Below are 25051 nucleotides of genomic sequence, written 5' to 3'. Positions count from 1 at the left end.
TCGGTATCACGGCACATGCAAACAATATGCCGTGTCTGTATCATAAAAGTACCTATTTGCTATATAAAGATCAGCTGCTAAATTTTAAATCAATTTAAAATATCAAATAAAATGATAGTAGTGCATAAAACTATTAACAAGCAGGATATAACAATAATTAAAGATAATTTAAGCTGGCTAATAGTAGATAGACTTTAGTTTAATATTTGAAATTAACAGCTGGAAGTACAGCTAAATACAAACGGCAAGCTGACAACAAAGATCCTATTCTTTAAGAATTTTATATTTCTGATATTTTATATCATTTTTCATTTTAAAGATATCGTCATTTTCTTTAAACATATGTATTGATTTTAACCCATTGTTAAAGTTTGTAAATTTCTCATACTTAACAAATAAATATTAGCTGATATTTCCTAACATCATGTAATTATAGTTATTTATTATTATCCAGGAGAAAGCGCTAATACAAGTACATATAACATTTAATTCTCACATAAAAAAAGTTCAAGCTGGCAATCTCGCTTTGACTTTATAATCGTACGGCGGCTGCGACGGCTAGACGAGACGGCGCGGTGTATCAAAGGCAAGGTTAAATGCGAGAAAGAACGAAAGAAATGGAAGCTTAGAGAAGGGGGTGTGCGGGAACGATTTGAAGTCACCACGGCTGTTTGTTTGGCCGAATATTTTGCCTTCATCGACAGTATCGCCGCTCTGTCGTCGCACTTCCGAACATAGGTCTTTTTGAACACAAAATTTCCCATAAGGTGTCGCATCTGTTTAAGTTAGTTTGTGGTTTTTAGTATTTACGGGAGGGAAACGAAAAAAATATCTTTTTATGATGTTTTGCTGGATTTACTTTGTTTTATATAATTTTAGGAAAAAATACGTTTTTTTGGAAGTAGGACGAAAAATAAAAAATTCCTCTTTTTTGAAAGCCCCTGTATTTTATAAAGAATAGTTTGATGCGAATTCAAATTCTAAATAACGTTTCTATTTTACTTTTTTCGATCACATAACCTCACTTTATGTACGTTTAAAGGATTCTTTTTAATTTTTCAGCATGACAGTTGCCCTATGACATACATTAATACGATTTTGTATGTCATTGGGAGTGCTGAATTTTACACAAAGTTTTTGAATAACTATAATTTATTTCCCCATTTGGTGCGAACTGTTCCAATAAAAAAAAATTGAAAATCTCCAATTAATTATTACTAACAAAAACTACCACATAAAGTCTGTCCACAGAGTTAGGGAATATTACAACAAATTAATTGATAATAAATTGTAAATTTTTGTTTTGTTTTAAATTGTTAATTGTAAATTAAAATGACAAACAACTGTCACTATCTTGTAAGTCTTGTTGCACAGACTTTACATTACAAATATAACATATAAGACGTGAAAGAAACAATAGTCCAGAAACCGATTACTTTTACCCAATAGGTACAATAACCTCAAAATCACCTAAGTACTTACCAATAAATGCTCTTCTACTATATATTCTATTTGAAAAATTTTCTTTGCTTCACCTATTCGAGCTATCTCACTTCTGTCTAAATCTATACAATACAGCCCTTCTTCAGTTCCTGCATATATGATAAAATATACAATAAATATAAAAAAATAAATGTTAACTCTGTATATAATTTTACCTAATACAATTCTATCTGGATCAATAATGGCAGCACTTAGAGTATTTTTCAACAATGTTAGAGAGTTATCTATTAATTCTCTAGCTAAAAGCACTATGGTATTAGGTAAATTGTTTCTTTTCATAATTCTATGTAATTCAGCTAAAGCAACTACCCATTTATTCTTCTCCGCTTCGGAATCTGCTAACATTAACATTGCATTTCTTGGACCAGGTGGTTCCATTAATGACGTTGTTATCTAAAATATGTCAGATAAAGTTAATAAAAAAATAGTGATATATTATAATATGTATATACAGTGGCGTGCATATAATGTAAGCAAAAAGGCTTTGCCGACCAGAGACAATATCTTTTTTCTTTCATATCATTAATTATAACTTATTACTAATACAACAAATATTCGCGATAAGCAATTTTTATCTTATTTTTATTCTAGAGATTACCTAAAATATATTTATTATGCATCCGTTATCCGACAATACTATGATACGATATTAATTTTATTGGTTGAATTTGAAAATATGTACGAATGAAAAGTGACGCGAAAAAGCTATGACCTATCAGAGCGCCGCGCCGGACCATGCATCATATCAACAGATAACGGACACATGAAAATCAAGCTATATCTCGTAATTGCCATATAAAATTTACCATAAAGGCACTCGATATAATTTACGCGAAGGCGGATTGATTTACTTTATATTGTCTTTAATGGGACGATAAAGGCCTTTGCGAATCTTCCACGGACTCCGCACACCGCAATGATTAGAAGGCTATCTGTAAGAAAGAGATAGAATAAGGAAGTAATATGCCATTAGGTAACGAAATACCCTTGGCGTCGTTCCTCCAAGTTATAGTAAAAAAGATATATTAATTACTTATGCTATTTTTATTATATTATCACAGCTTACAGAATAATATAGCTTGGACACTCGCCAGTTTTTCCCACGCTCGAATTTAAAACGCCCCACTCCTAAATTAAGCGAGCGACAGTCAGCCTCATTCAGTCGATGCATAACCTCCACCGGTGACGGCCGTATTACGGAAGATTTTAATTCGATTTTTTCTTATATTTAACCATAGGTATTTGTGCTTTTATTTCAATTTTATTGTTATTGTTGGAATGGGAAAAGGTTTTCCGGGATGTGGGGCTGCTGGTTACACAAATAATTATGGAAATAATTTAAAATATAGTCTGTTTAAATTTCAATTCAATTCAAAATTAATGTTCAATTCAAAAGTATTCACACTTTAGAGCTTTTCAAAACGATAAAGACCACTTATTTGGAGGCTTGCTAATGCCAAGTGACCATTTTTTTATTTAGTGTCCTCATTGGAGGCTATTTTTATAAGCTTTGTATGTAACTATCTATGTATGTATGTATGTATGTTTTTGCGGTGCAAATCTTGTAAGCTAAATTAGAACCACTTCCTTTTATTGTAGGAGATTGAAATTTGGCATGTAGGTTCAGACCCGATGACAATACATTTTTTGCAAGGCATGACCCGAATTTTTGACAGCTGTCAAAATGGCGGCATTTTTGAAGCTTTTGATTTTTTAAAATTCTATTTATGAATGGATCGGGCTAAAATTATATATATAGATATATTGTGGGTATATACATATGAAAAAACTATATGGACGGTCATCTTGAAAAAATGACAGTTTAATGACATGTCAAAATTTCAAAGTCAACCGATTTTCATAAAAATTGATGGTATATAGGATGGCCATGGGCTAAAATGAAAGAAAAAAATTTTGAGCTGTCAAATTTGACAGCTGTCAAAAAAATTTCAAAGTTGTCCGATTTTGATAAAAATTGATATATAGGACGGCCATGGGCGAAAATGAAAGAAAAAAATTTTGAGCTGTCAAATTTCACAGCTGTCAAAAAAATTTCAAAGTTGTCCGATTTGAATAAAAATCTATGATGGCCATGGGCTAAAATGAAAGAAAAAAATTTTGAGCTGTCAAACTTGACAGCTGTCAACAAAATTTCAAATTTGTCCGATTTTGATAAAAATCGATATATTGGATGCCCCCTACCCCATAGTCGGTTTTCATTTTATTTGTCTCACATTTGAACTGTCAAATTTGACAGCTGTCGTTTTTTTTAAGTTTTCCTTTTTTAATGAAAATCGATATACATATTATTAGGATGCCCATAGAAAGTTATTTAAGAAAAAATTGAGTTTAAATGTGTGGCACTGAGAAACCAGCATAACTAAAAAGTAGAAAATAAATTTTAAAAAAACTTTTTTAAAAACAAGCTTTTATTTCAATTTAAATACACTAAAAAGAATAAAATAAACTTTTTCTTTAAAACTTTTATTATGAACTTATAACGCCATTACACAATTTTAATATTATATACAAGCTTGTCGCGAGATTTCTCTACATCGATAAACAAGTAAATTAACTAAAACCTGTGTCTACCCTGTCTTATTTTCAAAGTTTGTGTTATGATAGACCACTAGACCAGGAATTACAAGATAAAGTTGTCGTACCAGATTTTTATGAGTGCAACTGTACACCCAAATCTCGCGGCAAGGTTTTATATATTAATATTAAAATTGTGTAATGACGTTATAAGTTCATAATAAAAGTTTTAAAGAAAAAGTTTATTTTATTCTTTTTAGTGTATTTAAATAAAAACTTGTTTTTAAAAAAAATTTTTTATAAAATTTATCAGAACAATTTTGAAGAACTTTCCTTAAATGAAAATATATTATGTAAATTCGTTAAATTATTTCAGACAATTAAATTCAACCATCCTTGTCAAAATTTTCCTATAATGTATTTTTTGTTAAAATTATACGCAAAAGTTAATTTATTAATACCTTAAAGAATATTAATAAGAACTTAAATGTAGCAAACAAAAACCGAAAGCTCCTAATTTGGAAACCTTCGTAAATAACTATAAGTAATCAATGTACCTATTTCATTTTGCTGTTATTTCTAGAAATAAATTAATTAATTTGTTTTTTAAATGTATTTCTTTGAGAATGCATATTTATTTAAAGTTAACAATTTAAAAAACGTGTATCTAAATTATGTTCTAGCACATCTTAATACATCTCTTGGCTGACTGCCGCTTACGCAACTATTGGTTGTGGCGAGAGAGCTCTCCGCTCTAGTGTTCTCCCTCTTTCGAATCGCAAATCCGAGCATAAAAAGATCAAAGCGGCACGCTACACTGAGCTGTTTTTTACTTAAGCTGTGATATTATTTTGTCAATTTATGCCGCCCCTTCTTTGATTTACACTGCACGCCACTGTGTATATACAATATGACACGGTCAAAAAAATAACGGCGCTTCATTTGCCTTTGAAATGACGATAATTTCTGTTGAACTATCTGTCATATTTCATTTATTAAAAACCGACAAAAATGCCCAGGTACAAATACATGGTGTACCAATATTCCGTGGACAAAGAATTACTACGTATTTTTGGAATCAAAATAAGCCCAATGGACACAATTTATCTCTATACAAAAGTGCTTCGTTTGTCCGCTAGAGAGCATCAAACTTTAAAAAATAAACACATTCAGATATTTTAAGACCCGTTATTCCAATTTGAATGAGATTTTGAGTGTCTATGTTTTGCTAAGTGCTTTAACATTTGACTTGCACAAAGATCAAGAAAAACTACGGTAAGGGTTAAAACTACCCCCACCCCTACATAAATTTTAGTATAAATATTTTCCAACTCTACCGATGACAGATTTTCTTTTCGTAAAATGACCCCTCTAGTATTTACTACATTTTTTGTCTGTTGTCACACAAAAAACGCCACATCACATAGTTCTTGAGAAAAAAACAATTGGAGAATTTATTTTTCCAAAGCAGACCTACAAAATATACAGGGACTTCCAATATTCTGTGGACATAGAACTACTACGTATTTTTTGAATCAAAATAAGTTAATTGCACATAACTTACCTTTATACAAAAGTGCTTCGTTTGTCCGTTAGAGGGCACCAATCAAAAATAAACCTGAATGTTAATTAATTTAAAATTTAATAATTATTTTTAGCTTTTTATGAAATGATTTTTTTAAGCTTATTGTGAAATATAATTTGTGATACTATCATAAAATTCCATATTTTCGCCAACTAGATTATTAAGAGCATAATATAGTCAATAGTTTGATAATGAAGTCAGCTTCGGAAAAATATTTTTTTTCCTCAAAAAGTATTTTACTAAACTTATGGCGGCGTTTTTTTACTAGAAACAAAAAATGTAGTAAATAACAGACAGACCATTTTACGAAAAAAAAATCCGTTGTCGGTTGAGTTGGAAAATACCGTATGATCGAGAAAAAACGGCGTCAACGATGGCTATGAAATGAAGATCGCTGTCATTTTATATGTAAATTTATATGGGAAATGTCATCGATCGTCATTTCCCAGCCAACTGGACGCCGTTTTTATTCGATCATACGGTATTTATACTAAAATATATGTAGGGGTGGGGGTAGTTTTAACTCTCCCCGTACTTTTTTTTGATTTTTGTGAAATTCAAATGTTAAAGCACGTAGTAAAACATAGACATCTCATTCAAATCGGAATAACGGTTCTTAAAATATCTGAAAAAATGTGGTTTGATGCCCTCTAGCGGACAAACGAAACGCTTTTGTATAGAGGTAAATTGTGATGGACTGAAGAATATAGAAATGGATGGAGAAATCAGAAATGTCCAATGGACTTATTATGATAGGTTGATTCCAAAAATAAGTAGCAGTTCTATATCCATGGAATATTGGGAAACCCTGTATATTTTCTAAAAGTTATATTTACTGAATAGATTTGAATGTTAACGATTAGTGTTTTCAGAAAGAATACACACTTTTTCCTTTTAAACGTGCACTCTTCGTTCCATTTACAACAATTTTAACAAAATATTCGCACTCAACTAGTTGATATTAACTTTTATAATTGTATGAAAAAAATTATCTATCGCAAAAACTATCCTTTTTATTCTATTTGTTTGCCTGAGATAGTAATAACAAAAATGTATAGACACATTAATTTGCATATTTACCTTAAAAATGCATGGAATATCCTTTTTATTAGCATGAATTACATCAGAATCCCTAACACTACTGACACTAAATTGTGGATCTCTCATATCCAGAATCTGAGCTACATGAACACTGGGTAAGGCATTGCGATCCGCTGATATATCATATAAGAACAACTTGAAATCACAGACCACCACAAATTGACGCACCCAACCTACAAATTAAAAAAAAATGTTTGTTTATAAAAACACTAAGACATTGCACAAACCTTTTTTAACGCCTCCTTGTTTGGGAACTTTAACGTATCCTTCGTAGGCTGTTCCAATACCTCTCGTTGGATCAATCCCAAGAGGTCTTTTGGCTGAAAATATTAATTAAAATTAAACAGAACGATATGGAAAAAATTAGTTATTTTTTTACTTACTTTGATCAGGCGGTACAGGACATACTGCTGGTACATGTGGACAACATGCAGTATGACAAGTAAATCCACAAATTTCACAAACCATTCCCTGTCTCATTAATCCCACCATTAAAGATGTACAATGACTACATTTTGTTGGACTAGAAAATGTTCTGACCAAAAATTGGTGAGCCTTGTGTTTCATTGGCGATTGAGATTCACGCTATAATAATAATTATTAATAAAATCTCTATAGTATTTGACAAGAAACTTTTTTACCATACTGAGTTCAGATAAATTACTTTTAGAACTAACTATACTAGGTGCCCTATTGTCTTCGATATCGCCTTCCTCTGACTCTATTGACGTCCCTTGATAAATTTGGTGAGCAGACACGTTGTCATACACATTCTGAGATTGAGAATTCGTCTCCTTAAGAAATTGTTCTAAATAAGACATCTGCGATGAAGGACGCTCCAAAACTAAAAAAAAAAATATATTTTCTGATGCTCTAGTAATGTTTTCATGCTAAATTACAAGTTATATGTTGAAGAGAAAAAAAAAAGTTTGCACTTAGAAAAAATATAAACTTTACTACTTAACTGATCTACTAATTAACAATCATAAATTTATTATCTAAATAGTTCTCAAAAAAATATATTTCATGCTTTGAAACAAATAACTTGTAATAACATTACGGTTTACTGTAATTGGGCATTTGACAAGTTTAACAAAGCAACAACAACAAAACATTTAGTACTCCGAAAAGGATAAACTCAATTCAAAATACTATTTCAACAACAGTTACACAATATAAACAAATGTGTATGATTTTAAAATAATAACAATAGGATATTAGTAAAAAAATATATGTTACGAAATTATTACAATTGAATATTTATATTCAATTGGGCATTAAAAAACTTTATTCTTTACAAAAACAGGTCTTTACATAATTCAGTTGAATTTAGTAAATAAAAGAAGCCATAATAATAATAACAAAGTTAAGTCCAAAACTTTGAAATTAAACCATAAGTTTGATAATAAGTTTTTGTTCAAAGAATAACTGAAACCTAGAATTATCTGTAGCATACATATGATGCATTTGATGCAGAAAGAAAATTGGAACCACATAGTTACATTCATTGATACATTTATAAATCGTTATTCCAGCTAGATAATATTGATACTGTTCAAAATTGCAGTAATTTCATTGATATAATAAAAGTTCCATAGACAAATATCGTGTTATACCGGGAGGTTTTCAAAAGTGGCTCGCCCCTAAAACTTTTTTATTTTTCGAAATTTGCGAACCAAATTTGGTATGTTAGTATATGACCTAAATCGAGATTGATTGACGTATTCAATTAGTTTCCGTTACTTCCTGTTGCTTCGGAAATGACTACATCTTTTGATTCTTAATAAATTGGTATTTGGTATTTTTTACTTTATTTGATATAAAATGACATTCTGACTAGAATGACATGTCATATGTGAAATAATGTCTATACCTTTGTTGAGGATTCATTTCTCCAAAAAAGTCCTCTGGCAATTTCTCTTCTTTTAATTTTAAAGCCAAAGCGCCTCAAACTTTCTGTATATGATTATTTTTTTGTTTTTAAATTTTACTTATGTTATGTTTATTAAAAACAAAGAAGCGCCTGTCAAAAGTATAAAAATACCGAGAGTACCATTTAAGGTGCTCGCGCACTTAGCCGAAGCGTCGAGAACGGCAGCGGCGCGATGAAAATCGTAGATTTTTCGCCCGACAAATTTACATTTAAGTTAATGGCAGCCCGCGCACTACGGCGGCGCGTCGGTCGACGCGCGAATTCTCTTCGGACCAACTAGAAGTCGTTTCTCTTGAAGCTTCGCATCAATGCGCGGCGATAGGCGGCGAGAAGATTCAAATATTTCTTGATTCTTGTCTCATATCCCAGATCTTGCGTTATTTGGTAGGAAGAGGCGCTAAAGTTGCGGCAAACTTCTTTTTATCTTGTCTAAGATCATTAAACAAATGATGAAATTCACCCTAGGTATCTCACTTTTGATTTATATTATGAACCCAGCATTTTTTCTTGTTTTTATCTTCTTCTTCCATAGTGGCAATTAAACTTAGTACAAAAAGGTACTCTTCTGACGAACTCCTCATCTACTACACTAGACAACGTACTGCGTTCAAATCATGAAATAAATAAAATTTGCGTCGCGTCGTTCGAGACGCCACGCATCGCCCCAGTGCGCGGACATCAGTTAAATGACGCTTCGTCTCGCGACGCTTCGGCTAAGTGCGCGAGCACCTTTAAAGATCAAAAAAGTTGTTTCCGGTGTAAACAAGAGTGAACGAAAGTAATTGAATACGTCAATCAAGCCTCATTTATGTCATATACCAACATACCAAATCTCGTTTTTTATCTAAAAAATAAAAAAAAAGTTATAGGGGGTTTCAAAAACACCCAGTATAGTACATAATATATATATATTTTTTTGAAATACCCTTTATTAACAAACGCATTCGCATTTTAAAATGGCAACTATTATAATATTATATAGCATCTCAAAATTCCATAATTAGTTAAAATATCAGACAATACAATATATTAGCACTCCAAGCAGTAACTAGTGGGAAATACACTAAAGCTGAACAGGATCTATCACAAAAATTTTGAAAAAAAATGAGAATTAACTTTTCTATTAAAAAAGCGTAAGAATTAACAAGGTGTCATCAATAAGCACACAAATATATAAGAGATTCAAAGATCCACAGTCAAAATAATTATTGTTCTAGGCAGAATAATAATCGGAATAAATTTTATTAAAACTAATTTTAATTTATTTTTACTATATTATATCTTTTAGTATTTTACTTCACTATAAATAAAAAATCTGCTTTTCATTATTTAATAAAAAATCTGCTTTCATTATAATTTTACCTAATATTTATTACACTGTATACAATTTTGCTACTATTACAAGTTTATTGTTATTTAATAAATATTAAGTGCCATATTATTGCTGAATTATAAATAATATCATTTGAATTGAAAAGTACTTCAAATACACTCACACGAAAAACACGGACAAATTAAAATTTTGATGTATTTTAAAGTTTAATATATTTTGTTCTAGTGTGCCGATTTTGATGATTTTTTAAGTATTTGTAGCTAAATTATTTGACTTTTTAGTACCTCTTAATTAAAATCTTTAAATTAAAAATAAAAGTTTCCATCTGTCAATTATATGAGGGAAAACGAAATGGTGATATTTTGGTTGAAACAAGATTGAAACACCCTGTGGGATATGTTAACAAAGCAAGAAATTTAAAAATAATGTTATCGTCTAGATACGTATTTTCTCGATAGTTTGCTTATTGGTTCGTCTCAATAGCTTTATTTTTGTTGGAGATATTCGCTTTTAAATAAAACAGTATCAATTTACAGCAATTTTAGCATTGATTTTGGGTCCTCATTAACGCACTTATAAATTAGTGTTTATTGTTTTTGTAACATCGCTGCCATTGAAAAGTCATTATTATTTATTGACGTTTACTCTAGTAGGGATGGTTCTGATGTATCGGCTATTGCTTTAATTATTGATCGTGGTAGAGATCAACTTTAGGACTTAAAACCATATCTGCTAGGGTTGGCTAGAGTAACTACCCAACAGACAATAATAACATGATTTTTCAAAGACAGTTACATTACATAAATCATAATCAGTATTTTATAGGTCTGTTGACTAGGATCAAAAGCAAAGTATGATTTTAACGTAACAAATACAAAAAAAATGTTAGCGTCTTCTTCAAAAGTGAATATCTCCAAAAAAAAATAAAGCTATTTAGATAAATCAAAAAACAAACTATAGAGAAAATATACACCTATATGAAAAAAATAATTCTTAAATTCCTTTCTTTGTAGACATACTCCACAGTGTAATTCAAACTTTCTCCAAAATATCAACATTTTGTTTTCCCTCGAACAATTGACAGATAGCAACTCTAATTTTTAATTTAAAAAGAGAAACTAAAAAGTCAAATAATTTAGCTACAAATTGCTGAAAACATCATCAAAATCGGTCCCCTGAAACACAATATATATAAAACTTTAAAATACATGAAAATTTTAAGGTGACCGTTTTTCGTACCAGTGGGTGTATTTAAAATAACGACGCGTTCAAAAAATAAGTTGGTATAAAAATTATATACTAAAAATGTAAAATAATATGTATTTTAAAAAGCACCCCAGCAAAACAATAAAAAAAAATATGAAAAAATAAGTGCCTGTGAAAATAACTTCTTGAAATAGCTAAACAAAAGAGCTAAACATTTGATAAGCAACCACGAGGAAGCTGACACAAGAATAATGTTTCACGTTTTGGTACAAATTAATTTAAACAATACTATTCTTGTAAAATCAGTTTTCTTTATTCACGAGTTTACCACTTGACAATGGTCATATCTGATATATCTGACCGAAATGTTGTGTAAGTTAAAATAAATATAGACAATAGGTAGTTCAAAATTATTTATAGGTACATTAAATTGTTAATTTAAAAGTTGTCATATTCAGAATATGAAGTATTGTCTTCATTCTGTTATATATTACTACATGAGGGATATTTGCATTCAATGCAAAATTTTGATCCTTGTATCAATTTTCATATCGTTTTTATACCACTATACCGGGTGCATCTCAAAAGTGGCTCAACCCTATAAATTTTTATTGTTTTTAGATAAAAAACGAGATTTGGTATGTTAGTATATGACATAAATTAGAAATGATTGATGTATTCAATTGTTTTTGGTCACTTCCTGTTTCACCGGAAATGACTTCAACTTTCTTTTGATTTTTAAATGGCACCCTCGGTATATCTTTACTTTATTCGATAGAAAATGACACTCTGAGTAGAATGACATATCACATGTCAACTTTTGACATTTTCGCTTAAAAAATTGTATTTTAAAATTAATCTAGAGTGCCATGGCTGAGTTAAAAACAATAATTTTTAATAAAACCTTGGAAAAATAGATTTGATCGACTAATGTTTTTCGTGTCTTGTCCTGGTCGGTTAAAGATTTGCCCAAATCGTATTTTTAAACATATCTCAATTGTTTCAAATGGAAAAAGGGTGGCTCATTAGCATATTTGGAAAAACCATTTTTACGAATAATTTGAACACACTCGAGTTAAATTGTCGTTACGAACCGCATGTTACAATTTCAAATAAACCATATGCGAAAGTGTAAAAAGTTGACATATGATATGTCATTCTAATCAGAGTGTTATTTTCAATCGAATAAAGTAAAAAAATACCTAGGATGTCATTTAAAAATCAAAAGTTGTAGTCATTTCCGATGAAACGGGAAGTGACCAAAAACAATTGAATACGTCAATCAATCCTAATTTGTGTCATTTACTAACTTACCAAATCTCGTTTTTTTATCTGAAAAAATAAAAAAGTTATAAGGATGAGCCACTTTTGAGACGCATACGGTATAGAGCCTTACCCTTTCGAGGGCTGTAACTTCCTCGGGAAGCATTTTAGGGCATGTGTTCATAGGAATTTTTGGTTTTATTTTTATCTGTAGAAGTACCCAACGAAGTTAGACACACTATTTTTTTGACACCCCGTGTACTAAAGAATTTCATCAAAGTCAAGAAAATTAAAAATGTTTTTTTTAACATTTTGTTCTCCAAATTATACGTTTTATGAATCTTTAGTACAATTTGAGATTTTCTCAATTTTGTAGTTGACTGAGCTCTTAATTACACATTCTTCTAATGTAATCTTTGTCACATCCCTTGTTCTAACCGCGATCCCAAAGGTCACCTTCGCATTTGAGACATCCAGTAGAGTTAGTACGGAAACACGTCTACCGTCCACCTTGTATCTCTTATATTAAATAAAATCTCTGAGTGCATTTTAACCTGGACACCTTGTTTGCAAAATATTTTTTCAAAATAATATGTGAATGATCAATAGCAAAACATTACTTCATCAAGCGAGCTAAAAACAAAGCGAGAAACTAACCCTTGGACACATGACGTTTTATGAACGTTGAAACTCCTACATTAGCTGCATGAAATGATAATTCGTTTTACATGATTCGTGGCACATTTAATTTTTATATGACATCCAACAAAGCATTTTAAAAAAATAGTTCCATTTTAATTTTTATACGGATATTTTTATATTAATATTTGCATACAATAAAACGGTAATTGTAACAGTAATCTTTTTATGATTCGAAATTTAGATACACTCTTAGACTAAAAAGCTTTAAAATAATATAATTTTAAAATAGCTAGATCCTAATTTTAGTTATTATCTGTATAGTATCAGAATCATATATAATATGGCTTTACTTTCAGATCCTTCTGAACTTCATCGATAATTCGTATTGCATTTAGAAAAATCCTGATTCACACATTCTCAGATCGTCTAAAAAAATTTAGTTCATAGGTCCATCTATACCGAAACAACCATTTTTGCCGGCCCATTCGCGCCTGTAGCCAACCTTGGTAAGCTCGAATATATTGTAAAAAAGGACATAAGCTATCATTAATTTGTAATTTGCCACTGTCACCGTTGATTGAAAGAATTGGGAAGATACGCAACCTAATGGACGAATTCATGACAAGGCTGATTTGATTTCCCCTTACGTCTCAAGTGCTGTACGGTGGAGCCACAAATCGTTCTGCGGCCAACGCATAAAACACTTATTTCTCTAATTCGGCCAGCGAAGGCATTTCGAAGACGGTGTGGAACTGAAAGCGACAGTGTTGCCATATTAAAATGTGTAATATCTGTCATACGTTTGACGAAAATATCTTTAGATGAAAAATCCGCGTTTATGTATTCAAGTTATTCGTGTTAACAAATCCGTAAATCTATGGATTAATCCGAAGTTCTGGCAACACTGTCTCCGGAAACCACTCACTCTGTAGACGAAAAGCAGAACTACGAATATATTACGGTGCAGCATTCTTTATCCGCTGTGTTGTAAACGACTATCAGCGCGCAGCGGCGCAGAGCTTAACTAAATCTCGGACAACTACATATCGGACATGTTTTGTGCAACGAAATCGCCCGTAAGGTTGCGCATCTACTTATTTCCTCAATCAACGCCACTACTTTTACTTTTTTTCGAAAACAGGAAATAAAAAACTAATTCTTACGACATTGCTGGCGTGCTCTATATAAACTTTTTTGAAATAATACCATGCCAGATCTATCAATCCACGTTGAGTGAATGTGTCCTGTACGTCGGAAAGATGTGTGAAACCTTATTGGTCTCATTTGGCATAAAACGAATTCAACTCGTAGTTCAACATAAAATCTATCAACTGCAATATGCAAATATTTTAGTTTATATTTTTTTAATTAATACCATTTGCATTTCAGATGATATGACACATATGACATATTATATTATAAATATACAAAAAGAAAATACATATTTTCGAAAATTAATTTATTAAAATTCCAAACAAACATAACAATATAATAACCAACAAAAAGAAAATCATAACAAATGTGTGCCTTAAAATGTGATGTAAAATAATTCAAATGCAAAAGGCAATTTCTCGTTATAACGTACATCGCAAAAAATATTTCAATACGTTCTCTTAGATATTCTGTAGAAAAAATATATTAATTAATTAATATTTAATGAACCATTAATATTTATTAGTTTTAAGTAAGAAAAATAAATGGTTTGATAGAACTGATTGGATTCTAAAATTAAATAAGCTATGATGCTATTAGTTTCACTTATAAAAAATATCTTTTTATCTCACACTTGAAAGTTTTAACCTGTAAACACACGTTTACAACAGAAAAAATAGCAGCTTTCCATATTATTAATTGATGATGAAAATCAAAATATATTTACTTATTTTAATATTTCGAAATCCTTTAAAGTATAAATAAGTATTATAAAATCACTAAGTTTAAACAGACTATTACAAATGATAACTCTTGCGAAAGGATATCTATTATGTAATTAAAAAAATATACGTATATACAGGGTGGTCCGAACTGTATTCCGGAAACTTCGGCGGCATATTCTGCAGATTAAAATAAGTAAAAAAAGTCCGTATAAATGTATGTCCTGAAATGATTAGTTTCGGAGATACAGGGTGTAGAAGTTTCATTTTTATTTCGATTTTTTCAAATAATTTATGAAGTAACATCAATATTTGGATGAAAATTGGTGTCTGGGAGTTTTTTGACATGAGAAATTTGATTTTTATGTCAATATGACTCCTACTTGTAGAGGGCGCCACCTACATATTTAACTGGTTTGAAGAGTAATAACTTTTCGTCCATGAAATTATCAATACCTGTCATCATTGACATAAATTAAACATGTTGACTAAATAGTTATTAGACTGAAACCATAAATTTGAATTTTTGTATGCCAAAAGTTTAACAGAAACTGTTTAATCATAATTTTTTCGCAGAAAAAAATTATGATTAATTTAAAGAAATAAAAATTTATTATTTCAGTCAAATAACTATACTCAACGTGTGCTTATTTTTTGTCAATAATGACATGTATTGACTATTTCCATTCTAAATATCTTGAGAACGGTTGCTCGTGGCGATTTTTACCAAGAGACATTTTTTACGTAAAAAATCATGGAAATGTATATTTTTTTAGTCATTAGTTTTATACAGGTACGGACGAAAAGTTATTACCCTTCAAAACAGTCCAAACCTTTGAATAAGAAGACTAAGGAAGGAGCATAATGCTATCCATGTATTCATGCATGGTGGGCGGAAAAGGCACCATAAAAGCTCTCTAGGGTGGGGATCCTTGACAGTTCTGTTTGACGATTCATTTGACACATTTGAATTTGATTTGAAATTTTGTGGATTTATCAGTCTTTACGGAGCTGATTTTATGTTATTTATTATTTATTCTACTACTGATAGTTATATAAAGGTAGTAAATCTAGATGGAAATTGTGGCAGAACTTAAATTAACAGTGACACTATCGCGATTTATCGAAAAAGACTCTAAAATAGTTGGTTGTGTAGCGTGCGGTAGATCTCGGCAAAAATTGAGTGAAATAATGGAACAACTTTTCGCTAGTAAGTGACTATATAATATACATACGTGTAGTAAACCGATCATTTATGAAATTCACTTAAATTAACTAAATTATATATTGTTCTTGCATTTTAGCTTTTATTTATTACTTGTCAAAGATTAGATGTCAAAGAATTTAGATACGTTAATTTGACTTACCTGCTTCAGTAGCGTATCGGATGTTTGTGTTAATAAATACTTATTATAACTTATCTATTTTTATTAGAATTATATATTTTTAAAACAATTTTAATAACTACCAACATTTATTCACAACGTAAAATAAAACAACAAATTATTGAGTCTACCCCACGTCTACCCTACATCATAGTTTTACATTTTTTAAATAAAATTAGAACGACACTGATAAACCGGAATTAAAGTCAGCCATATTTGAGGCCCATCGCGGTGTACCTAAGATTTTTTATATGCTCCTTCCTTAGTCTTCTTATTCAAAGGTCCAAACGCATGTAGCTGGCGCCCCCTACAAATAGGAGTCATTCTGACATCAAAATCAAATTTCTCGTGTCACAAAACTCCCAGACACCAATTTTTATCCAAATATTGACGTTACTTCAGAAATTATTTAGAAAAAATCAAAATAAAAATGAAACTTCTACACCCTGTATCTCTGAAACAAAGTATTTTAGGACATACATTTATACGAACTTTTTTACTTATTTTTATCTGCAGAATATGCTCCCGAAGTTTCCGGAATACAGTTCGGACCACCCTGTATATGATTTTAATCACGTACAGTTTGAATGAAAATATACTGTTTTACTTAAAGGCGTATACATATAATAGATTTATATTTTATAACTTCTAGTATGCAATTTGGAAATACTTTTGATAATTAAGAAGCAATAAGTATTTAAATATATTCTAAAACGATGAAGACAAATGCAAGAAAATAGTATTTAGCAATAAGAATTGCTAAAATAAAATTTAAAGCAAGTAAAAATTTAGAAGAATTATATATTATGTACATTAGTAAAACTGCAGCTACCTTTGTTGTTGTCTAAGGATTCGAAACTAGTAAATTAAGGTAGATAATTTTTTGCCACATATAATAATTTTAAAATTCTATGACAAGATCAAACAGACTTTTTTCCGATATACATAAATTACAAAAATATTTTGGCACAGAGTGTAATTTCATGATACGTTTGATAAGCAAAGCTGGATTTTTACTTTAAATTCCGGTTAATACTTGGCTTTGTCAACCGTAGAGCCTCATGTAGATTAACATAATGCCCCAGAAGCAAGAGGTGATACCGATGACCAAAGGCAACTGCTTCAACCACGATCCGACTGTGTATATACATAAAAGCAATTACTACAACGCCGCCTGAGAGTGCTAATATACACAAGAGCTGATATTCTTACTGCTAAGAAGAGCATCACATAAATTCTTAAAGCGCAGATAATAATTTCAACATTTTCAATCTGCTAACGATTTCTTTACTCTGAGTATTCAAGCCCAAAACTAGAAAAAAATGTGTATAGGTTTTACTATATTCAAAAAATATGCATAAAAGAGAAAAAAATAATATGTATAAAAAAGTCTATTCTTTTGTCATGTTATACCATTCATTAGGAATTGTAGAATGAATGGGAGGGGGGTTAATCACTCCGGCTTTAAAGACATATTGTGTCCATCTTCCTTGGGGATCCATGAGGAAATACTCATTACAATAAAATTAAACTTTTATGGAATTAATTAACTAATTAAATACTAATTATTGGTTTACAACTTTTTTTTATTAAAATTTGATAACCGTTTATAACGACTTTATATAAACATATCCCTTAGCAAAATAAAACACTAATTCACCACGATACACTAAAACACATTTACTTTTGCACTGGATCCACGATTCACTAACCATGTTAGCATCATCAGCAGATGACGTGTTTTGGTGTACTGTGGTGAATTAGTATTTTATTAGGCTGTTATAACACCAAAAGTTCCAACCCCCAACTGTAATAACATATCCCTTAAATAAATGCAAATATTTTAAGGGGTAATAGATCTGGATATATACAGGGTGGTCCGAACTGTATTTCGGAAACTTCGGGAGCATATTCTGTAGATAAAAATAGGTAAAACAGTTCGTAAAAATGAGTATCCTAAAATACTTTGTTTCGGAGATACAGGGTGTAGAAGTTTCATTATTATTTCGATTTTTTCTAAATAATTTCTGAAGTAACGTCAATATTTGGATAAAAATGGGTGTCTGGGAGTTTTGTGACACGAAAAATTTAATTTTGATGTCAAAACGAGTCCTATTTGTAGGGGGCGCCATCTACATGCGTTTTGACTATTTTGAAGAGTAATAACTTTTTGTCCATACCTGTATAAAATTACTGACTAAAAAAATATACATTTCCATGACTTTTTACGTAAAAAATGTGTCTTGGTAAAAATCGCTACGAGCAACCATTCTCAAGATATTTAGAATGGAAATAGTCAATACATGTCATTATTGACAAAAAATAAGCACACGTTGAGTATAGTTATTTGACTGAAATAATAAATTTTTATTTTTTTAAATTAATCCTAAATTTTTCTGCTAAAAAATGATGATTAAACAGTTTCTGTTGAACTTTTGGCAGAAGACAAATTCAAATTTATGGTTTCAGTCTAATAACTCTTTAGTCAACATGTTTAATTTATGTCAATGATGACAGGTATTGATAATTTCAATTCCAAATATCTCGAGAACCATTACTCGTAGCGATTTTTACCAAAAGACCTTTTTTATGTAAAAAAAGTTGTAAATGTATATTTTTTTACTCAATAGTTTTATACAGGTATGGCCAAAAAGTTATTACTCTTCAAACCAGTTAAAACATATGTAGATGGTGCCCTCTACAAGTAGGAGTCATATTGACATGAAAATCAAATTTCTCGTGTCAAAAAACTCCCAGACACCAATTTCCATCCAAATATTACTGTTACTTCATAAATTATTTGGAAAAAATCGAAATAAAAATGAAACTTCTACACCATGTATGTCCGAAACTAAGCATTTTAGGACATACATTTATATGGACTTTTTTACTTATTTCAATCTGCAGAATATGCTGCCGAAGTTTCCGGAATACAGTTCGGACCACCCTGTATATATTTTCTATTTCCCAATTTTAAAATGTATGAAGTTGCGAGTTATTTAACTTAAGAATTATTTTGAGAACTCCTGCCAAGCAACCGTCAACAAGTTGTCTTTCAGCCTTATTTGACGCCATGCGTTGCCACAAAATTACTATTAATTTATAAACATACCAATTTACACAATGAAGGTTATGTAATAGGTGGAAGCATTGCAGGATATACCTTCAAAAATTTAAGGAGGTTATAGCATTAAAGTGTTTGATTAAATTTGCGGAAAAATTACAAGCAAATTATAAGATTTTTAACAAAAAGAATATACGTGTTTCTGGGGTAGAACTACCATGTGTTACACCGCCGACCTGGACATAGGAAATCCCATGTAAATGTTAAACATTATGAATAAATTTCTCCCACTTTATTTTACAGAAAAATGTATTTGAAACTTTTTAAAGAACTCCTTAAAATGAAGCAAATTGTTCATTTTGAATGGTTGTTATGAGAGATACAAAAATACTAAATTAGGCGAAAATTTAAAATAATGCGGTAAAAATATATCCTGATAAAACACACATAACAATCAGAAGTTATGTCACAATATGACAAATCTATTATGATTTTCTTCTACAATCTGTCAAAAATATGCTCAGTAATATTCTCTATCAAAATAAAAACACTAAATCACCACAATACACCAAAACACTTTTACTTTTACACTGGACGCGCGTTTCGCTAACCATGTTAGCATCATCAGCAGATGATTATAAACTGAGTTACTGATACAGTTTATAATCATCTGCTGATGATGCTAACATGGTTAGCGAAACGCGCGTCCAGTGTAAAAGTAAAAGTGTTTTGGTGTATTGTGGTGATTTAGTGTTTTTATTTTGCTGTTTAACACCAAAGGTTCCAACCCTCAACTGTAATATTCTCTATGAAAAGTTACAAAAAGTACACTGTAAACATACAAACATCTTATAAAAATCAAATATATTTCGTAGATAAGTAAACACACTGTTTCAAAAGAAAATCTAATTATTAAACACTAAACAATTTACAAAATTAGGTACTAGTTAATAGGTGTCCAATAATTCTTGGTATTCGGAATATTTAAATGGCTTAAAATTATGCTTCTTCAAATTCGCCAACTAGTGATTTTTCGACTATTTCTCCAAGTATTCTGGTACTTAATTGGTTTCCATATTCCACTTGTAGCAGAACATTTCATTCATTTTCATTTATTATTTCTCCATGATCCTCATCAATTTTTTAGATTTACAGTCTTTAATAACTCTTTGTGTTGGAATTCTTCTCTTATATTTATAGTTTTCAATAACTGGTCTGGCATATTTGGAAAATGTACAGAATATAAATTCTTTACAGCTTTTAGACTTTTTCCTCCATAATACCACTAAACTATTTTTTTCTTTAGCTGTGTTATTCATAATTACAAATTATATTTAACACGTATAAAGACAATACCTATGACATTAAAAAATGATTTCTTTTAAAATTATTTTTGGCAACAATAAAGTCAATTTGAATTTAAAAGATTGAATTTGAAGGTGACATGTTTGCTATTCTAATCAGGACCGTATTATTAATTTAGTATTTTTGTATCTCTCATAACTCAAGAACGAATTCGTATAAATCATGCAAAATGAACAATTTGCTTCATTTTAAGGAGTTCTTTTAAAGTTTCAAATATTTTTTTTTTGTAAAATAAAATGGGGAACTTATTCATAATTTTTAAATTTTACATGGGATTTCCTATGCGATGCAACAGACTGTATATTACCAGTTTAAGAGCCGTATGATCGAAAAAAACGGCATCCAATTGCCTTGGAAAGGTCGATCGATGACATTCCCCATATAATTTTACATATAAAATGACCGCGATCTTTATTTCATATCCCTCGCTAACGCTGTTTTTTTTTCAATGTAATTGTACTTGTATTTATTTAATAAACATTCTGTATATTGACGGTTAAGAAAATCTTCAATCGCCAACACGTAAACTAATTAATAATGCCCATTTGGTTAGGCTTTTCATTATTTCATAACAAAAAATATAGACATATCTCACTGATCATATTTTTCTTCAATATTATTAAATATTTTAATATTTTTCTCTTACCAAAATGTATAATACACTAAAAGTGATGCCCCATTAACAGAAATATCAGCCCTGGTGTTCATATATTAATTTAAGTGTATTATTAATTGTAAAAATAATAATATAATGTAAAAGAAACGTTTGAAACTAAAAGAAATTACTAAAAAAGAAGAAAATAAATATGTACTTACATCCATCAGAATCGAGCCGGTTTTGAAGGTCTTTGATATGTTTCTCTTTTCGTTTCAGTTCTAGCGCTAAGGCTTCATTTCGTTGTCGGTTTTCGCGAAGATCCCTGTAAAAAAAATATTATTTACGACTAACATTTTACAAGAACAATAAAATAGTTAGCTTAGTGTTATTTCAAAATACAATTTATTCCAAAGGCAAAAATATGTTCGTTCACACAGTCTATTAATTAGACTGCCAGTCGACTTTTTGAGTACCGTACCGATAATTTTTGAGTAACCGCATTTCATCTGCCACCGCCTGTTCTCTACATGCCGGCAATCAGAGGACTAGTTTCGTTATATTTTATAAACAGCTTCAAGGAGCTTCAATGGAGCTAGGCATGCATAGTAATAGCACAGATTAGGTATACTATAATATAATATGTACACAGATAAAAATCTTGTCCCTAATTCGTGGTACGAAAATTGTTTTTTATGACGACGAGCAAACGAGTAAAATTTCCTGTGCGCAAAAATGAACTCGCGTTTAAACAGCGACATAACTGGACCGGTCAGGTGTGCACAATTTTAGAGGCCATAAGTGGGCGTGCTATGTGCGCAAACTAGTATCCTAACTTGGCGATAAGTTTATAATCTGTATAATTTGTGGTAATAGTAGGTATGCATAGACGTGTTTCAGAAACCGGTACACCGACCGGTTTAAAACCGGTGTTGTGTTGAACTGACATTATTATATTATATTTATTATTAGTAGTACCCATCCACCCATGATACCCATCCACCTGCCCTTTATCGCCATTATTTTATTTCCCTTCCCGCGCCTCCGCAGCGCGTCATTACGTCAGACCCTCACAGAGTTGCCAGGTCTACCGGTTTCGTCTGTAAGCTGCCGATCTACCAATTTAAACAAAAATCTGACGATATGTTCAACTGCGTTTTTAGTCTTTACAATAGAAGCACTTTCAAAAATCTGACATATTTGACTAAAAATTAAGCGACTACCGCGTTGGAATCTGTATAATCTGACTTTATTATTGTTTATTAAATTTTGTTTAGTAATCATAAGTCATCGTTTTATCTAATTGCAGAGTGACAGAGATATTCCTACAAATCCTTATTACTCCTTATTAGGCGCAGTATTGGCCACATGACATCTACTGAAGTTGAACCCATATTTTCCCCAAAAAATTTCAACAAAAAACAAAATCTAAGTTGAGAAACAAACTAAATATGGACAAATATTTTAGTGCTTTTCCTGTCAAAAAAATATATTGAAAAAAGAGTTGAGAGTTGCTACAGCTTTCCCATTGAAATGAAATTAATTTTAGATATCACTGATCCAAATTTGTACAAAGGTAAAAAGTGGCTGCTATCCCTACTTGTTATAGTTTTATGCTTTTATTAATATATTAATATTATTTAATTTAATATATTTTTTTAATATTAGATAATATACCTAGCTATTTCTGATTCTTGTTATATTTATTATATTTGTATTTTATTTGAGTGATCTATTATTACAAAGGATATATTATATTACATTATTACATAGGAATGCTAATTTTGGACTTAAATATTTTATTTTATTTTGTTTCTGTACTTTTGATTTTTGTTGAAGATCTACCGAGAATTTTCCGCCGCCGTTATAGACGGTATTGGAGCGACTGGTAGGAAGATCCACAGTATTGCCATTTCTTAAAATAGAAATTATTTCAAAGTTTTGCATGTTACTTTTCGTTTTAGAAAGAAGGCATGTGCCTAGAGAAAACATTCTTAAAATTGTTTTGTACTTTATTTAATATTTCATTAAGTAGGCAAGATAAGATTTGGGATAAGCCAATATAATTCCGATCTAATCGAATGGCAACACTGTCCGTCGTATTTTTCGATTCTATTCTCTTAGTAGCCGGTATCCCCCACACAAGCGTCTTAAGGACCCGCCCCCTCTCGCAGAGGCTTTCTCGTCGTATCAGTTCTATGATCACTTCCCCTATATGATGGTAGGGAAAAGACACTTTATCCGTCTCTGTTGCACTGGAGTGTATTTTGCAGCCTTACCATCTTTTTTTATCGCATTGAAAACCTCCTATTGCTAATGAAACTTAGCCACACGTGTATAAATGCTCATATTGGATGATTTTTCATTACAATTATTATATAACCTCTAGCAAATTGGTAAAATAAACTTACTTTTGTGCCGCTAAAAGAGCTTCTCTGGTCTTACTAAGATCCTCGCTAATTGCTTGCTTTGCTTGTATTTCACTTTGTAATGAACTTTGTAAGTTAAGTAATTCCATCTTGTCAAGTTTTTGAGATCTTCTGTTTCTCCAATTCTTATCTGCGCCACCAATGGTATTCGATGCACCTAAAGTAAAAGAAACAATAATTCCGCCTATTTAGCTAATTTTTTGTTATTAAAATCAATATGACTACAATAATTAATATTTATTAATTTATTATGTAAAAAATCGTAATGCAATTCATATAGGTAAGTACAATATGATCAAAGAAAAATGGCATCAAAATAACCCTTGGAATCGCAGATTTCTGCAGGACTGATCTCTATGTCAAATTTATATTATTGTTGTCTATGTTAAAAAAAATTCAAACTTCATTAGGTAAATAATACAAACATTAGTATACCTGCATGTTTAAGATAATCCAATTCCTCAGTCATTTTGGTAGCTAAAGCTTGAAGATAGGCTCTGGCGTCCTTTTCGTCACTAACCCATTGAATAATTTCAGAAAGTTGTAATTCCCACTGATTAAGAGCATCCTGCTTAGTTCGGAGTGTTTCATATTCAGCTTCCAAATTAGCTCTTTCACTTTGTAATCGGTTAACTGAATCTGTCAACTAAAATTATTTGGTTATTCAACTTTTATTTAAAATAATGTTAACTATTATTATTTATATTATTCGTACATTTTGAAAGTGATTTCAAAAAATAGTTTATAAGGTTAGTATTGACACAATATTTTTTGAAAAGTATGGTATAAGAAAAATGTATTTAGAATTTTATTTTACATCAATTTATTAGCACTTTTCATAAATATACAGACTTTGAAAAAATATCAATTTTTGTATAAGATTTTCAAAAATCATATTTTTTTAGTAGATATATTATTATATTACATAATTCAAAGTGAACTCAATAAAAACAATAATTATTATGAATTTATAATTAATTACAATATATTATACCCTCCTGGCGAGGCTTGAGTTTGGGTCTCGATTTCGGTATGTAAGAAGACAATGCATTTATAATTTACTGCACAAAAAGAGAAGAGTAAAAGCGTTGACAAACGTATGATATAAACCGAGAAACTGTGCATATTGCTAACGCTTAGAATGCTACGTGGGAGACAAAAGCGCGCGATTCGGGCGGTACGAGCGATGCGTTATCATTATAAGAAAGGTATTTATCATTATAAGAAAACGTTATTTC

The 25051-nt window shown here is 30.5% G+C and overlaps 1 protein-coding gene across 3 annotated transcripts in view; it reads right to left on the bottom strand.

Moving 5' to 3' along the window:
• The window catches only part of LOC115886266 (serine/threonine-protein kinase Genghis Khan), a 94730-nt gene that overhangs the window by 21387 nt on the left and 48292 nt on the right, over positions 1–25051 (bottom strand). For all 3 annotated transcript variants that reach the window (XR_004050865.1, XM_030905358.1, XM_030905359.1), the window contains 9 exons: positions 24249–24459; positions 23796–23970; positions 21606–21709; positions 7366–7568; positions 7108–7309; positions 6952–7044; positions 6704–6897; positions 1659–1896; positions 1483–1592 (listed from right to left, as the gene is read on the bottom strand). Coding sequence is in view for 2 of the 3 variants with exons in the window: in XM_030905358.1 (XP_030761218.1) it covers positions 1483–1592; positions 1659–1896; positions 6704–6897; positions 6952–7044; positions 7108–7309; positions 7366–7568; positions 21606–21709; positions 23796–23970; positions 24249–24459 (1530 nt within the window). In the remaining variant the exon portion in view is untranslated. The remainder of the gene's footprint in view (positions 1–1482; positions 1593–1658; positions 1897–6703; positions 6898–6951; positions 7045–7107; positions 7310–7365; positions 7569–21605; positions 21710–23795; positions 23971–24248; positions 24460–25051) is intronic.

This window comes from Sitophilus oryzae, unplaced genomic scaffold (assembly GCF_002938485.1).
Source record: "Sitophilus oryzae breed Bouriz unplaced genomic scaffold, Soryzae_2.0 scaffold_476_pilon_pilon, whole genome shotgun sequence".
In the NCBI taxonomy this organism is placed as follows: Eukaryota; Metazoa; Arthropoda; class Insecta; order Coleoptera; family Curculionidae; genus Sitophilus; species Sitophilus oryzae.
Note: the sequence above shows the minus strand (reverse complement) of the source record. Positions and strands in the feature narration are given on the sequence as shown.